Source organism: Mauremys mutica, chromosome 11, assembly GCF_020497125.1.
Source record: "Mauremys mutica isolate MM-2020 ecotype Southern chromosome 11, ASM2049712v1, whole genome shotgun sequence".
Lineage (NCBI taxonomy): Eukaryota > Metazoa > Chordata > Testudines > Geoemydidae > Mauremys > Mauremys mutica.
Window position 1 is genome coordinate 158,818 of NC_059082.1, and position 18,215 is coordinate 177,032.

The window sequence follows — 18,215 nt, forward strand, 5'->3', positions numbered from 1 at the left end:
TAGCCTTCTCTCTCTCAGTTCACCAGGAGAGGTCACAGTCTGTGAATAATACCACTGGGGATGAGATTGCAAGTGAAGACTGAGGAGGATGGGTCAATATTTAGTGTACAGAAAGCCCCACATGAATCAGTCCTTGCCCAAAACAGGCCAAGTTCAAGCAGCAATGCTTTGTAAAAGGTATATAGAGGATTCCTTGTAGATACCCTACAGATCTACAGTTTGACAGAAACTGATTGGAAGTTGGCAGCAGAAACCATCTCTTCTCAGACTGGATGTTCCTTGACAAGACCTTCAAATAGCTGCCCTGACAAACTGTCCATTTAGACATGTTTTCATGGAGGCAGCACAACCTATTAGAATCATAGAACATCAGGGTTGGAAGGGACCTCAGGAGGTCCTCTAGTCCAACCCCATGCTCAAAGCAGGACCAATCCCCAACTAAATCATCCCAGCCAGGGCTTTGTCAAGCCAGACCTTAAAACCTCTAAGGAAGGAGATCCCACCACCTCCCTAGGTAACCCATTCCAGTGCTTCACCACCCTCCTAGTGAAAAAGGTTTTCCTAATGTCCAACCTAAACCTCCCCTGTCATAAACAGATAGTTAAGGGTTAAGGTCTCTTTTACCTGTAAAGGGTTAACATGCAGTACCTGATGACCACCTGACCAGAGGACCAATCAGAGATAAGATTTTTTCAAATCTCTGTGGAGGGAAGCTTTTGTCTGTGTTTTCTTTGTTTGTCTCGAGAACTCTTTTTGGATCTAAGAGAGGACAGTCATGTCTCCAAGTTCTCCTGGAGTAGTTTCTACTAATTAATAGTGAGTATTAATTAGAAAGGCGAATTAGTCTTATGATTTGATTTCTATATTTGCAATTGTGTGTTTGCTAAAGGAAATGCTTTATTCCTGTTTGCTAATATTGCTTTTACTGAGAAAAGGGGGAGGGGGAATTCTCTCCAGAGATTGATAAGGTTATACCCTATGAGTGTCCAGCTTGGGCTCATAGAGATTCTGTATTTTCTTTTTATTCTTTAATAAATTCTTTCTTTTCTTTGGACTTGGTTAATTCCTTCTCTTGTGGAAATTCAGGGGAAGGGGAGGGGGGAAGAGACAGTCCTCCTGGGTTTGATTCAAGCAGTTTGAATCAAGGTATCTCTCTCTCCGGAGCAGGCTGGAGAGAGGGAAGAGAGGGGAGGGGGAAGGTTCCTCCTCTGTGAGTTGATCTGTGTTCCCAGAGTGTCTTTAAAGGGAGACGGGGGGGAAACAGGGGTGTCCCGGCCCACGTATTGACCGCGGTGGTGGCAGCAAAAGGGGACCTACCCTAGGATTTTGGGGTGGGGGAAGACATGCGGGTCCTCACTTTGAAACCCCCCAGTTTCAAGTGAGGGTGCAGACTCTGACATCCCCCACTGCAACTTGAGACCATTACTCCTTGTTCTGTCATCTGCTACCACTGAGAACAGTCTAGATCCATCCTCTTTGGAACCCCCTTTCAGGTAGTTGAAAGCAGCTATCAAATCCCCCCTCATTCTTCTCTTCTGCAGACTAAACAATCCCAGTTCCCTCAGCCTCTCCTCATATGTCATGTGCTCCAGCCCCCTAATCATTTTTGTTGTCCTCTGCTGGACTCTTTCCAGTTTTTCCACATCCTTCTTGTAGTGTGGGGCCCAAAACTGGACACAGTACTCCAGATGAGGCGCCACCAATGTCGAATAGAGGGGAATGATCACGTCCCTCAATCTGCTGGCAATGCCCCTACTTATACAGCCCAAAATGCCGTTAGCCTTCTTGGCAACAAGGGCACACACTGTTGACTCATATCCAGCTTCTCTTTCACCGTAACCCCTAGGTCCTTTTCTGCAGAACTGCTGCCTAGCCATTCGGTCCCTAGTCTGTAGCAGTGCATGGCATTCTTCCGTCCTAAGTGCAGGACTCTGCACTTGTCCTTGTTGATTTCTGTTGGTACCCATGGGAATAAAGGGTCAGGTTGATTTAATGGCTTTAAATCCATTCTAGATAAAATTCTAGGGACCTTTTCACATGGAATTTGCAGAGAAAAGTCTATGGCCAAATATGGACATCAAAGAACATTAGCAAGGCAATGGATTAGCATGCAAATCCATTACCATATTTGAAGGACTTTAGGACGTGTCCATAATACAGCCTTAAACTTGGTGTTGGCTAGGTCACTATTTGAAGATGCTGCTTTTCTGAACATCTACAAGGCATAAAAGGAAACAAAGAAGAGGAAATGCACAAAATGGAAGTGCATGTTCACCTTTGAGACAAAGGAAAGTGTAGGCCTGTGTTTAAAGCACTACAAACCCTGAAGGATAGTTAGAAGCACAAAGGAAGAGAGCTGTTGATTCACTGTAGTGGAGATGCACCATGTTCCATTCTAGAACCAATGGCATAGAACTTTGAGCTTTCAGAGTTCTTGCTTCAAGCATGTGGCTAAGTGTGGTGATCATGTAGTTTTGGAATCATTTAATGTCATTACTGTGATACTATAATATTAGAAATTAAAGTAGACAAGAATAAGAATATATTTTATAAAACATGACAGGGGTTAAAAAAGAATATCAAGAAAAATGTAAGATGACTACTAAAAGCGGGGGAGGGGAGGGCAGGGCAGGAGCCTGGAGAAAATAAAACGCTCAGCTACTCTGCCTTCGTCCTCAGTACAAAAGATGCTAGTGGGTTCACATGATAAATGTTACAGAGAATGTGAGAATATAAAAAATCATAATACATAAAATGCAAGAAAAAAATCTTGAAAATTTAAAGGTATGGAAGTTAGCAGGGCTCCCACTTGTTTCAGAGAGTTAAAATGGCAAATAAAGGAAACTGGTGAAAAGAATTTCAAAAAGCTTTTGATAAAGTCTATAACAGGCCATCAAAGAAACTTAAAACCACAACGGAAGAGGAAAAATTCTGTCAGGAACTGAAAAAAAGAGCTGCGTTAGGAAGCAAAGAGCAGGAATCAACCATGGTTTCTAGAGACAGAAAGGAAGTTAATAGTGAGGTGCCCATGAACCAGTGCTAGGCCTACTGTTCATGATTTTTTTAGGGTATCTGAAAGCTGTGGTGAATCGCACAGGTGAAAAATGCTGATGTACAAAATTATTTAGGTTAGTAAAAATCAGTGCAAATTTGAGGAACTCCAGAAGCATCTAATAAAACTGAGTGACAGGGCAAAACAATGGCAGATTATATTTACCATAGACAAATACAATGTAATATGAACTGGATGAAATCATTTAAATTGTGCGTGCATGCACAAATACACAGATGAGTAACGAATTGATTGCAACCTCAGGAAAAAGATGTAGGTATTATTGTGTGCGGTTTGGTAAAGACACTTGCCCAATGTGCTGCAGTGGTAAAAAATACCAAATTGGATGCTTGGATGTATTCAGAAGGTGACATAATAATGTGGAAAAATAACATCATTAAAATAACTTAACAGTCTCCCCTCACCTTGCATATTGCCTTATGCACATGGACTCCACTTGAAACAGAGCACTCCACATTCTCTCTCACATATACACAGTGAAAGTTCTATGTCTGAACCATCTTCTAGAAAGTCTGAGGATGTCTGATGATGAAGATTAATAGAAACACTTAATATGAAACTTACATTTCTGTGCCTCCTCTGTGTCCCTGTTGGATCGATGAATTCCATCCTGAATTTCATCCAGCCACAGCACAGCTGTCTCATCCTGAGTGTCCTAAAGAAAAATGGAAAAAAGCTCATCTCCAGCTGTGCATCTAAGATAATTGCGCCTTGTGAAGTAAACTGCGCACATAGCAAGTGTTCACACATTAAGTTTCAGCCACAGACGAAAAAAAGCCACATTCCTCTCCAAATGCTCTGCATTTGACTACAGCACAAGAATTAAAACTTCATGTGTTCCTGTGACCAGCAGAGGCTGCTACACCCATAACTCAAGCAGGTTCTCCTATTCTCCCATCGTCTCATTTCCAAAGATAAATTTGCTGAGGAAGGGGAAGCAACTGATAGATTCTAATATTGTGCATAGCTTTAATAAGCAGAGATCAGGGACACGAGAGCAATAGGCCACTGATTTAGCACCAAGTAGCCTAAAGCCACTTAGAGGACATTTCTTCCCATACTATCAGGGAAACAGACTCTAGCCCGGGGTGGGCAAACTTTTTGGCCCGAGGGCCACATCTAGGTATGGAAATTGTATGGCGGGCCATGAATGCTCACGAAATTAGGGGTTAGGGTGCGGGAGGGGGTGAGGACTCCGGCTGGGAGTGCGGGCTCTGGGGTGGAGCCAGAAATTAGGAGATCAGGGAGCGGGAGGGGGCTCTGGGCTGGGACAGGGGGTTAGGGTGCGGGGGGGGAGATGAGGGGTCCGGCTGGGGGCGTGGGGTTGGGGGTGCAAGAGGGTGCTCCAGGCTGGGACCAAGCGGTTAGGAGGGTGGGAGGGGGATTAGGGTTGGGGCAGGGGGTTGGGGCATGGAAGGTGGTCAGGGGTGTAGGCTCCTGGTGTTGTTTACCTCAAGCAGCTTCCAAAAGCAGCGGCATGTCCTCTCTCCAGCTCCTACGCAGAGGCACGGCCAGGCAGGTCTGCATACTGCCCCGTCCGCAGGCACCACCCCTGCAGCTCCCACTGGCCGTGGTTCCCAGCCAATGGGAGCTGCTGGGATGGCGCTTGGGGCAGGAGCAGTGCACGGAGCCCCCTGGTTACACCTATGCATAGGAGCCGGAGGGGGGACATGCCACGGCTTCTGGAAGCCGTGTGGCGTCTCTGGCTGGAGAACCGGAACATGGCAAGCCCCCAACCCCACTCGCCGGCGGGAGCTTGAGGACCGGATTAAAACGTCTGAAGGGCCGGATACGGCCCCTGAGCCGTAGTTTGCCCACCCCTGCTCTAGCCTATTTACGAAGAGGCTACAAAACATGTAAAAAGAGTTCTTAAACAGGATTCAAACTTGGTTTCTCCCCATCCACATTGCGAGGCCAAAATGAGTTAGAATGGTCTTTGGCTGGAAGTGCGTTTAAACAGACTTTAAACTAAGCGTGGGAATCCTGTTTAACAAGCCATCATATATAGGGCCTTCATCACACACACTAAACTGTTCTGGTTGGACTCTGAACAAAACTAGTCAGCTGCGTTTATGTGCAGGAGACTGAGATGAGGGAAAAGGGGTAGAAGTTTAATGAAGACCCAAAACATATGCATGAAGAACAAATGACCTTGCAGCTGCCAAGTATAGTCTCTCCCCACCCACCATTTGCTTCCTGTTGCTAATAACTAAAAACTGAAAGCACGTCCCTCAGCCCTCACTGTACAGAATACAGGAAACGCTCAACTCTAGCACGAAGTCCACCACAGCCATACAGCATAAAGAGCCACTCTCTACAGTGTCAGCAGCAAAGAATCCTGTGGCACCTTATAGACTAACAGACGTTTTGCAGCATGAGCTTTCGTGGGCTCACGAAAGCTCATGCTGCAAAACGTCTGTTAGTCTATAAGGTGCCACAGGATTCTTTGCTGCTTCTACAGAACCAGACTAACACGGCTACCCCTCTGATACTCTCTACAGTGTGAAACAGGGGTTTTGAGGGTCAGTTCCAAAAGAGGCATTTCCTAATATCCTCTGAATTTGCCCTATTAACATAGTTTAGTTCTGTAGCTTTGAGACAGGTCACACAATGACCTGGATATCTGTCCCTTTCACTCAAGAGAGCAACATGTCTAAAACAGGCAGCTTTCAGCTAAAAGTCAACCTGATCCCAGGAGAATGGCAGAAGGAGAGAAACTGCCCAGGTGGAAGGGGAAAGAGGACTTTTCTAGTCCACTTTGATAAAGGTAACAACTTTGCATACTCCAATCTCTGCTAGTAAAAGTCAATCCACAGCATGTCCGGAGGACTAGGATGGCTTTGGAAAAACCCCCACACATTTAGCATTGCAGGGCTTCAGCCACATGCAGTGAATAGTAACAAAACTATTTCTCTTTCTTCTCTATGAAAACACACCTTGCTTTTGACTTCTCTAAAAACTTCCACATGTACTGTTGCCTGGAAAATGTCAGCTATGCATACAGTAGCCCACCATCCAAGGAGAAACTAAGTGACTGTTACTCATGGCAATCATACAGTCAGTCCAAGATATACACATTTACTAGCCAGTACTAGTCAGGTTAAAGATTTTCACTGTTTTCCTTCTATACTGTAGTCTAATATCTCAATTTCTAAAATTTACTTCAAGTGCAGCTGGGAGGGGCCCTGAAGCTGAGTTAATGCCCAAAAAAGGCAATTTCACCCCAACTGCAGTTACCAGCCCAGCCTGGCACAAGCTCCCAGCAAACTAAAAGGAGCTCATTATTTCACACTGACTCAGCAAAAGGAAATGATTCAACCCCAGATCAGTTCCTGAGAGATTTTAACCCTTTCAGGGCCCTCATTTGCATTAGTATTTTGTGCAATTATCAGCCATCTCCATTTCAAAAGTTTACGTTTATATGGAACCACTGCTGATCTCAACATAGGTCTTACTCTCATAAACCAAATTCCTGCCTAGATAAGTCAGTGATGGATTCTGAGATAAGCTGTATGAAACTCTCCTCCTCAAGTCACCAAAGGCAGAGAAATCTAGCATCCCCTTCCCCAGGAAGAACAGAAAAAGGCAAGGTCAGTTTCTGACTCCAAACTACCCAAAGCAGGCACATTCCAACAAGAATCATGCCCCCTACCTCTTCCCCAGCTATGAAGACGAAACACTTATTTATCTCCCTAACTTCAGCTTGTTATTATCTAGTGCTGAAAGCCTGCCAGATTCTTTACAGACAATTCAGGAGATAAGGTTCCCACTTACAATCTATTTGGGTTCCCACTTACAATCATCAGACCAGGGATAGGAAGCAAGAGATGTAAGTACAGGCAGCTTGTTGGTAGCATGTGTTTTGCATGATCTCTCCTTCCCCAAATCTCTCAATGAATCGGTTATTCGTTGGTCTCTATAATTTTATTTTCTATATTATAAAATTAGCTATATTTACATTAAAAACTGATATTAAGAGAATGCTAATATTGCAAAGTCAAGCACTTAAAAGTTAGAAATGCCAAAATGAAGGCTACCTGTACAAACTTAATTTGACTGATTATGATTCAAACTTTAATTACATGATCACATGCTATATTTTCCACAGGACCTTTGTCTCATTCAGTGCTCAGAATGGATATTGCTCAATGAAAGGATAGCTATTCAATATTTCTTTTTAATCCTTGTCATTCAACATGTGACCACATACATTATTTACTGCCACCATGCAAACCCTGCACTGAATATACAGTCATCCATTTCCTCATGGGTTTTCTATGGTGCTCTCATTATAGTACATATGAGGCACAGAGGGTATGTCTACAATGCAGTTGGGAGTGAGCCTCCAAGCAATGTTCCCTCTATTTTTTTCCATTCATGTGTGTAATGAATTTTGTTATGTGAACGAATATTGAGGTAATGTGCGGATGTGTGACACCAGTATAAACAAAAAACCTAGATATAATATATATTTTTTAAAAGTCACCATAGAGATAATTACTCCAGCCATGACAGATTAGGCATTTTAGAATTCACTACTCAATTAATTAAATTTAAGCATGAGAGTGAAATAAAATTATGAAATGAATAGACCAGTTAAAAAACTAAAATAACACCACTTTGAAAGAATAAAATTACAGAGAATATATGTGCATTGCAGGAAGTACCAAGAAGTAACACCACCACAAGTATGTGTTGGGAGGTGAGCACACGCTGGGGAAGTCTATTAGAGACCGTGTGCTGTCTCTTTAAGGCACTCACGACAAAGCTCAGACAGCAGCAGCTGCAGCTCTCCTGATCCTGAGCCCTGTCCTCCCTCCCCTGCTCTGCAGAGATGGGGTACATGGGCAGGCGGACACCCTGACATCAGTGCTCCCCCCCTCTCTGCCCCCTCACCACTCTGCACAGCAAGAAGGAGGGTACCGGGAGCAGCTGGCCAGGGGCTCGAAAGCAGAGGGCAGGAGCGATGCGGCTCCAGAGCAGTAAGGGGTGGGCACCTTAAACACATGCCACTGTGCGCAGCTCTGCTAATTAAGTGTGTGGCACTTGATTCACTCCTGGGCAGCCATGCGACCACACAGCTTAGGGGGAACACAGCCTCCAAGCCCAGGTAAAGAGACTTGAGCTACCAGGGCTCACACAAGAATGCTAAAAATAGCTGTGCAAACATTGCAGCAGCGGGGGAGGGTCAGACCAAGCTTAGACTCAGGGAATAGGATGGGTTTGAGTTCAAAGGCTAGCCCAAGCCTCTGCCAATGTCACGATGTCCACACAGCTATTTTTAGTGTACTAGCATGAGCCCTGCTAGCACAAGTCTGTCTACCTGGGTTGGGAGGCTCGCTCCCAGCTGCAGAGTAGACATAGCCAGAGAGATTAAGCCCCAAATTGTCAACTGCCCACTACATTTGGGTGCCCAACCTGAGACCCCTGTAGAATCAGATTTTTTCAGAATACTGAGCACTTTATAGGCTCACAGTACAGTTCCCACTGATTTCACTTACAGTTGTGAGTGCTCAGCACTTTTGCAAACCAGTCCCCCGGTCTCTCAATTAGGCAGCCAATAAATGAGGAACACATGCTGGCATCCACCTGTCAAAAGTTTGGTTTAAGTGACTTGCCCCAGCATCACAAAGAAACTTTGTGTTAGAGGCAGGGATATAATCCAGTTAGGTCTGTAATATGGAGATATACCTATCGCATAGAACTGGAAGGGACCCTGAAAGGTCATCGAGTCCAGCCCCCTGCCTTCACTAGCAGGACCAGTTTTTCAGCATGGCATTCAACTGCCTTAACCAAGAAACCATTCTTTCTCTTCCTGCAGCTCCCTGCCTCATTCACTACACACCTTCCATCTTTTGGAACAAATGAACCGGGGTCCTACAGAAAAATCTCTCTTTTCCTACAGAACCCTGAGTCACTTTCCATCCTGTGCACAGAATGAGGCAGAGGTCCTGGGGGGGGGGGGAGGGGAGGGGGAGTATGTAATTTGCACAAGGAGGCCAAATTAAGGTTGCATTGGCAACCTTAATTATGATAATTTTTAGTTTTGATTGCTTGACTTTTCAACTTTAAACTTTAATGTTCTTTTAATTAAATATAATCATATAAAACATGTCAACAGGGAAATACTGTGTAGGAGTAGGGAGGTTATATTACCTCTGTGGCATTGGTGCAACTGCTACTAGACTCTACGCTTCAAGGAGGATGTTGAAAAACTGAAGAGGATTCACAGAAGAGCTAAAAGAATAATTTGTGATCCGGAAAATCTTTCATACAGTGAGAAAGACAATAGTTCAATCTATTTAACTTACTAAAGAGAGTGCTAAAAGGTGATTTGATCACAGTCTACATGTACTTCACAGGGAGAAACTATTTAATACTAGAGGGTTTTTTAATCTAGCAAAGGCAGAACAAGATCTGTTGATCCATTAATCCATGGGGCAGGGGGGAAAGGGATAGCTCAGTGGTTTGAGCATTGGCCTGCTAAACCCAGGGTTCTGAGTTCAATCCTTGAGGGGGCCACTTAGGGATCTGAGGCAAAAATCAGTACTTGGTCCTGCTAGTGAAGGCAGGGGACTGGACTCGACTCAATGACCTTTCAAGGTCCCTTCCAGTTCTAGGAGATAGGTATATCTCCAATTAATTATTATAATAAAATTCAAATTTGTAACAGTGAGGGTAATTAACCATTCTTACAATTTACCAAAGGATGTCCATCACTTGGGGGAATTTCAATCAAGACTGGATATCTTTCTAAAAGTTCTTGTTCGTCCATAAATTATTGGGCTTGTTGCAGGGATTACTGAGTGAAAATTCCATTGCCTATGTTACATCAGAGATCCAAGTAGGTGATCATAATTGTCCCTCTTGGTCTTAAAAATCCATGAATCCATGAAAATTGCAGGTTTTGAGAAGTTATAAATCCAGTGATTTTGGACCTGTGTATTTGCTGCACACTGAAGGATCTCACTTCTGAAAATTACCCAAAAGCCTCTGTGTGCCCTCAACAAAAGTGCTGCACACTATAGAATCGGTACTCCAAGAGTCCCAAAATGCATTAGTACAACCTCTGTTGTATGCACTGAACTGAAGCAATAACAAGCGATGCAATGATCCACTGAATGCAATCAGTGTGCCTGCAGCAGTTTTCTGGGTTTATGGTGACATCCAGCTTGTGGTTGCAAAACTATTTTTCTTTAGTGTAGACAAAACCTAAGTGTCAAAATATGATCATCCCCACAGAAGGCCTGACAATTGCTCCACTGACATCAGCACTATTTCTGCCATAATCACACAAGAGAATATGCTGGACTACAAAAATTCTGCAGAGACCCCGTTTAATAGCACTCACCTGTGCTTTCTCCCTCTTGGCTCGGATCAACGTGTCCTGGTAGTGCTGTGCTACCTTTGGGGTTACCCCCTCCAGTTTTGCTGCAGGGATCTGTAAGGCTTGAAGGGTCTTTCTAGGGTCTCCCTCGTCCAGAGCTTCATTAATAAGCCCAATTGCTAAAATTCCTAGAAAAGAAAGAATATAAAGGGACAGTTTCTGGTCAGCAGAAGATCACAAGCAACGTTTTATCATCGTTGAATGGCTAGAGTCCTTATTAAAACTGGTGTCAGCTGAGAATTATAATGATGTTTTCAGCTTTTCTGGTGAAGACACCTATCTAATTTCTTCACGGGTATAGTGTCCATTCAGTGCTCTGGGCATTGTACAAAAACCAAACTGCTCAATGACTCAAGGAAACTATAAGGAGAGACATAAAGAGCTCTATGGCATCCAGCATGAGCCCCCTCACATCTGTATCTCATAAACTAAAAGTTTCCAGGTTTAATCCTCTCTACAGAGGAATCTCCAGGCTAATTTGGGGGAAAGTCTTAAATAAAATGAAAACAAACATTTAAAGAACTGAAAAATTAGCTTTTCATATTTTATAAAGAAGTTACTCTCCTTGTGCAGTAACGATGGTTCTTCAAGATGTGTGTCCCTATGGATGCTCCTCTGTAGTGTCCCCATGGGTGCTCCACTGTAGGTGTGATCGTGTCCCTATGCTGCTGATCGGAGAACTTTGGTATCAGTGTCCATTAGGCCTGCACATGCACTGTCCCTCCTCGTGTTGCGCCACAAGGCTAGCCCATGTGCGTGGGCTAGCCAGCATGCGCGGGCTAATGCCCCTCAATTCCTTCTCTATCACAGAGTCAGAGACAAGAAATCCGAAGGAGAGGGGAGAAGGGTAGACACATCTCGAAGAACCACAAGGTAACTACTACTACTTCATTGAATAGCATCCCTATGGGTGCTCCACAACCCAACCTACTTCGGAGTTCTTGTCACTGTAGGTGACTCCCGAGCAGTACCCCTTCTGGAGGGTTGGGACTTTGGAGTCGGATGGACCATGGAGCCAAGGCATCAGAGACAGAGTCCCCAGTGATCGCAAAGCATTCTGCGGAAGTGTGAACTGATGCCCATGTTGCTGCTCTACAGATTTCTGAAATAAGGACATTCTTGAAGGTGACAGAAGAGATCAACTTTGTGGAGTGTGTACAAATAGAGTCTGGAGGAGTCATGTTTCGAACTTGGTAACAATGTCTGATACAATTCGAGGGCCTTTGGGCTGATATTGCTGAGCCCTTGGATCTTTCCGCAATGGAGAAGAAAATCCTAGGGAACTTCCTGAAGGCCTTTGTCCCGTCCAGGCAGAAGGCCAGTGTTCTCCTGACATCTAGGGTATGTAATATAGCCTCACTGTTGTTTTGGTGAGGCTCGGCATAGAAGATTGGAAAGTGAATCAATTGATTCATGTAAAATGGAGAGGTTACATTGGGGATGAATTTTGGATGCGGCCTGAGCATAATCTTGTCCAGAAAAAATACTGTGGAAGGGGGATGCGCCACCAGAGCCGCCATCTCTCCTATTCTCCTGGCCAAGGTAACTGCTATCAGGAAGGCCATTTTCATTGATAGGTATGTCAGCAAACAGGTTTCTATGGCTTCAAAGGTGGGACTAATCAGTCCTTTAAGTACCAGGTTTAGGTCCCACATGGAGGTAGAAAGTCGAAGTTGAGGGAAGAGGCTTACTATATCCTTGAGGAACCTTTTAAGTAGTTGGGTGTGATAGCACTGAATATCTTTCTATAGTTTGGTGGAAAGCTGTTATAGCCATTAGGTGAGCCCTAAGAGAGTTCAGAGATTGTCCCAACTGTTTTAGGGTCAAAGCATAATCTAGGATATGCAGAAGAGTCACAGATGTTGGAGAGATTTGTTGTGACGTGCATCAAATCTGAAACCCGGACCATTTCTGCAGGTAAGTACGTCATGTCAACGACATCCTACTGTGAAGTATTACCTCCTGTACCTCCCTTGAACAGGAGCTTTCTAGGTGTTGGAACCAATCAGAAGCCATGCCTTGAGGTGGAGAATCCCCAAGTTGGGATGCAGGGTATGTCCTTTGTTCTGCAAGAGGAGGTGCGGGATGGCCGGGAGAGGTATTGGCTGGCACGTTATGAGCTGTGCCAGGTAAGGTTACCAGGTCTGTTCAACCAAGTAGGAGCAATCCAAAGGATATGAGCTCCATCCCTTTTTATTTTCAGCATGACCTTTGACAGTAGGGGAAACAGAGGAAAGCTGTAGAGAATGTCCTGGTCCCCAGCAGAGGTGGAGAGCATCACCCAGGGAGTGTTGTCCCATTCCAGCTCTGGAGCAGTAGCATGGACATTTCTTGTTCAGTGAGTGGTGAAGAGCCCTGTGGATGGTGCTCCCCATCATCTTAATAGATTGTTAAGCACAGTCAGGTGTATCTCTCGCTCGTGGTTGTGCGGGAATTTGTGAGTTTTTTGTGCCCAGTAGACAAGCCACAGACAGTATAACATCGTGGGAGATGCACCAATTCCATAGCCTCATCACTTCTGCACACAGGAAGGGCAACCTGGATTCCCACTGCTGACTGATGTAGTACATACAAGCTATGTTGTCTTTTAGGATCTTTGTGTGTGATCCTGTGATCAGAGGGAGGAAAGAGGTGCAGGTATTCCTGACCGTTCTTAGATTGAGGAGACTGACATGAAGAGGTATCTCCGCGGGCCACCATTTGCCTTGTACAGCTCTACCCCGATATAACACAACCTGATATAACACAAATTCGGATATAACACGGTAAAGCAGCGCTCCAGGGGGGTCAAAGCAAGTTCGATATAACGAAGTTTCACCTATAATGCGGTAAGATTTTTTGGCTCCCAAAGACAGTATTATATCGGGGTAGAGGTGTATCGTGAGATTCACCCCACCCTATGAGTGATGCATTGGTGGTGAGGAGCAACGATGATGATGTTTGCGAGAAGGGGACCCCTTTGCAAACATTGGCTGGGTCTTTCCACCAGTCTGAAGAGTTTTTGATCCTGGTAGGTGGTGACATGGATTTGTCCAACCTGTTCTTGTTTGTAAACCGAGCTGAACCACATTTGGAGGCATCACATGTGAAGCCTGGCATATGGTATTAGCACTGTGCCAGCTGCCATATGACCCAAGAATTGGAGGCAGAGCCTGACTGGTATTTGAGGGCTGTTTTGAATGGTGCTTATTAGTGTGACTAAGGATAGGAACCTATGTTGAGGTAAGAGGGCTCTGACCTGTAACGAATCAATGTCGGCCCCTATGAATTCCAGGCGTTGCACTGGAGTGAGGGCTCACTTCTGGATGTTCATCTGTAGACCCAGTTCTGTAAACAAGTGAATTGTAGCTTCAGTGACTTGGTGAGCCTCTCAGAGAGATCGGACTTTGAGGAGGCAATTGTCCAAGTACAGGTAGATCGTTGAGAATGTAAATGAGCGGCCACTACTGAGAGAACCTTGGGGAAAAAAAATCTCAGGATTGATGACAGCCCAAAGGGGAGCACTCTGTATTGATAGTGGTCATATCCCTGAGTGAATCTGAGAAATCATCTGTGAGCCGGTAAGATTGAGATATGAAAACAGGCATCCTGGAGGTTGAGGGCTGAAAACCAATCTCCCTGTTCCAATGTTGGAATGATCATTGATGAGGTGTCCATCTTGAATTTTTGAGCCTTGAACAAACTTGTTGAGAGCTCTGAGATCTGCTATGGGTCTCCAACCTCCCTTCCTTTTGGGTATTAGGAAATAATAGATGCCTCATAGATGTTGAAGTACTGGTTCTATGGCTCCTAACTGGAGGAGGTGATCTATCTCTAATCGTAGTAAACTCTCATGAGAAGGGTCCCTGAAGAGGGATGGGGAAGTGTATTGTGGAGAGGGTAGAGAGGTAAAAAGAATGGAGCTCCCAGTTCGAACAATCTCTAGGTCCCATGTTATGCATTCCCAAGCACAGCAAAACGCTGCCAATTGGTGGCCAAATAGGTATGGAACGATGGTCAGCTGTGTCAATCGGGGGAAGTGGTCTAATAGTGCCTCAACCTACCCATCAAAAGTAGAGGGTGAGACAAAGATTGTGGGCCACATGGCTTGCATTTAGGGAATTTCCCTTTCCTTCTTTGTGGCTCGTAGTGGTGATGAGGCTGGTACTGAGGCATGTGTGGTCTATGCTGGGTTTAGGGACTAAATCATTTCTTTTGTCCCAGTATCTAGATACCCAGTGACAGGAGGGTAGCCCTGGAGTCCTTCAGGGTGTGAAGGGAGGCATCAGTCTTCTTTCTGAAGAGCTTCGTGCCCTCAAATGGAAAGTCCTTAACCGTGGACTGCACCTCTTTCACGAAGCCCAAAAAACGGAGTCATGACACTCGAAGCATCACCATAATCGTGGGGATGGACCAAACCACCACGTCGGCCGCATCAAGGGCAAATTGAAGCAATGTCTTTGCCACCTGAATAATGGCCTTAAATGAGTCACCATGTGCTTCTGGCATTTTTTCAATAAAATTCTGAGTAATTTATATAATCGTATTTTGCTGTGAGGGCCTGATAGTTACTGAAATGGAATTGTAGAGCGCTGAGGAGTATACTTTTCTGCCCAAAAGGTCTTAGGGAGTAGTCCTTGACAGGTGTCGTCGGCTGTGGGGGTTGGCGCCACTGATGCTGGGGTTTACCACACTGACTTTGCCAGGTCTAAAATGGCCTTATTAATCATGAGAGCGATCTTTGGAGAGGATGAAGAGTGGAGGATGTCAAGAAGTTGATGGTGGGTATCCCTGACTTCCTCCAATGGTATCTGGAGGGTGTCTGCCACCCACTTTGCCAGTTCCTGGAAGAGACGAAAGTCATCTCCCAAAGATGGTGAAGGAGGCATGACCGCTTCATCCGAAAAGGAGGGTATAATCCTCGGTGTAACTTTCTCCTCAGTACCGGCTTCCTGTTCCTCCCTGACTTGAGGCAGTTCTGAAAACTTAGATGCTGCGGCTGAGAGGATGTGCCTTGAGGGTTCCCAGGTGAGGCTCGAAGCATGAGACCCAAAGGTCCTAACATGGTATTGGGGTGGTGGGTGCCCATGTGTGGCCGTACCGAGATGGTGGTGGTGGTATCTGTGGGTGTATCTTTGGGCTCTGATGGTAATAAGCACCATATAGAGCTTGTGAGGAGTGACACTAATTCCTCTGGCTCACTGTCTGAACCCTCCCTAGAGAGCGGAGGGGCATGGCATGGCAGTGGAGATACTTCCTGTGCTTGGTAGAGGCTCAGTGCAGAGGTCCTGGTACCAACAGGTGGGGACTCCAATGCATCCAACACACGGAGGTCTCTGGAGTGGCGGGATTCCACCGGTATCAATAGTCCCCATGGCTGTGGGGAAGACTCATGTTTGCCAGGTGACTCATGGCATGGGTCCGGAGAGCGGCCTCCATGACGATCATCTTCTGTCTGCAGACTGGGGCCTTAGCTGCTAGAAAAATCCACACTTTTGTTGAATGAGGACTTCCCCAGGGCAATGAATGCACTTGGGAGTGCTTTTCTGTGACAGGGATTGCCTCTTTGCAAGAGAAGCACTTCTTGAAGCTCAGTGAGCTGGGCATACCCTGCTGGGGGAAAGGTCCCCAACAAGAGAAGAGGTGGGAAAGAAATTAGTCTTTTTTTTTTTTTAAAGGTAAAAGAAGAAGAAACTACAACTAGAACTACAACCATGAACTAGGAGGCTAACTAACTATAGAAATGCAGATTAAAGTAATGGTCTTAACAGACTGTGAATAGCTCCATAGATTGGAGAGGGGGTGGGGCAGTTGAGAAGAAACCGAGAGCAGTTAGCCCACAGGGGCTAGATAGCCTCAGGGCGCAGCACAAGGAGTGACAGCACATGTGCAGTCCCCTCCGATCAGCAGTGCAGGGGACAAAGGCACCCCTACAATGGAGCACCCATACAGATACTACTCGAAGAAGAAATATTTTTTTGCTGGACCATGCCCAGTATTCTTATTATAATTATTATTTATTGGTATTTCTGTAGCGCCTAGGAACCCTAGTCATGAACCAGGAGACCACTGTGCTAGGCACTGTACAAACACAGAACAGAAGTATGTTCCCTGCCCCAAAGAGCTTACAGTATGAAATTTCCTCTAAGTTGAAAGTTACACTAGTTACAGGACTATAGAAAGATATATGCAATATTGATGTTTGTTATGCAGTATGACAGGGTCAGGCCAGATGGCTACAGGAGAGTAACAGAAGGTAGCCCCAGATTAAGCAGGTCCCTTTTCCCTGAGTAAGATAATGGGCTGTTCCAGAACAATCAGGAAGTTGCTGGAACCAATTATGGCTGGCAGGCTAATTAGGACACCTGGAGCCAATTAAGAAGCTACTAGAATCAGTTAGGACAGCAAAATGTATACCCCAAATAAAAAAAGAAAGTAAGAAGGCTAAAAACTGCCGTTTTAACTAAACAGAGTAAAAGAGGTAGTTAGAGACAAAATGACATTTTCTAAAATTGGAAGTCAAATCCTAGTGAAGAAGATATTAAGGAGCATAAATTTTGGCAAGTCAAGTGTAAAAGCACAATTAGGCAGGCCAAAAAATAATTTGAAGCAAAAGGCACAAAAACAGGATTATTTTTTTTAAAGCACATCAGAAGCAGGAAACCTGCCAAACAATCAGTGGGGCCACTGGACGATCGAGGTGCTAAAGGAGCACTTGTGAATGACATGGCCGTTGTGGAGAAGCTAAATGAATTCGTTGCATCGGTCTTCACTGCACAAGATGCGAGGGAGATTCTCTTACCCGAGTCATTCTTTTCAGGTGACAAATCGGAGATACTGTCAAGATTGAGGTATCAAGAGAGGAGGTTTTGGAACAAACTGATAAATTAAACAGTAATAAATCACCAGAACCAGATGGGTATTCAACCAAGAGTTCTGAAGAAACTAAAAAATGTAACTGCAGAACTATTAACTGTGGTGCATATCCTCTCTCTTAAATCATCTTCTAAACCAGATGACTGGAGGGTAGCTAAAGTAATACCAATTTTTTAAAAAGGCTCCAGAGGTGATCCTGGAATTACAGGCCAGTAAGCCTAACTTCAATACCAGGCAAATTGGTTGAAACTATAATAAAAAACAGAATTATCAGACACATAGATGAACACAATATTTTGGAGAAGAGTCAGCATGGTATTTGTAAAGGAAAATCATGCCTCTCCAATCTATGAGATTACTTTAAGGGTGTCAACAAGTATGTGGACAAGAGTGATTTAGTGGATACTCACACCTTCTTGTCAACTGTTTGAAATGGGCCATTCTGATTATCACTACAAAAGGTTTTTTTTCTCCTGCTGATAATAGCCCACCTTAATTGATTAGTTTAGTTAGAGTTGGTATGGCAACACCCATTTTTTCATGTTCCCTGTGTATATATATCTTCCTACTGTCTTTTCCACTGCACACATCTGATGAAGTGGGTTTTAGCCCACGAAAGCTTACGCCCAAATAAATTTGCTAGTCTCTAAGGTGCCTCAAGTACTCCTCGTTCTTTTTGCTGATACAGACTAACATGGCTACCACTCTGAAACTAGTGGATACAGGGCACCTGAATCTTCAGAAAGCCTTTGACAAGTGCCTCACCAATGGGTGAAAGTCCTCTCATGGGTCAGTAACTGGTTAAAAGATAGGAAACAAAGGGTAGAAATAAAAGGACAGTTTGCATAGTGGAGAGAGGAAAATAGCCAGGTCCCCCAAGGATCTGTACTGGGGCCAGTG

General features: G+C 44.7%; 1 protein-coding gene across 2 annotated transcripts in view; it reads right to left on the minus strand.

The window, feature by feature from the left end:
* The window catches only part of IQGAP1 (IQ motif containing GTPase activating protein 1), a 190,134-nt gene that overhangs the window by 73,759 nt on the left and 98,160 nt on the right, over positions 1 to 18,215 (minus strand). For both annotated transcript variants that reach the window (XM_044981139.1, XM_044981138.1), the window contains exons 15-16: positions 10,425 to 10,588; positions 3,638 to 3,728 (exon numbers count right to left, since the gene is read on the minus strand). In XM_044981139.1, the coding sequence (XP_044837074.1) occupies positions 3,638 to 3,728; positions 10,425 to 10,588 (255 nt within the window). The remainder of the gene's footprint in view (positions 1 to 3,637; positions 3,729 to 10,424; positions 10,589 to 18,215) is intronic.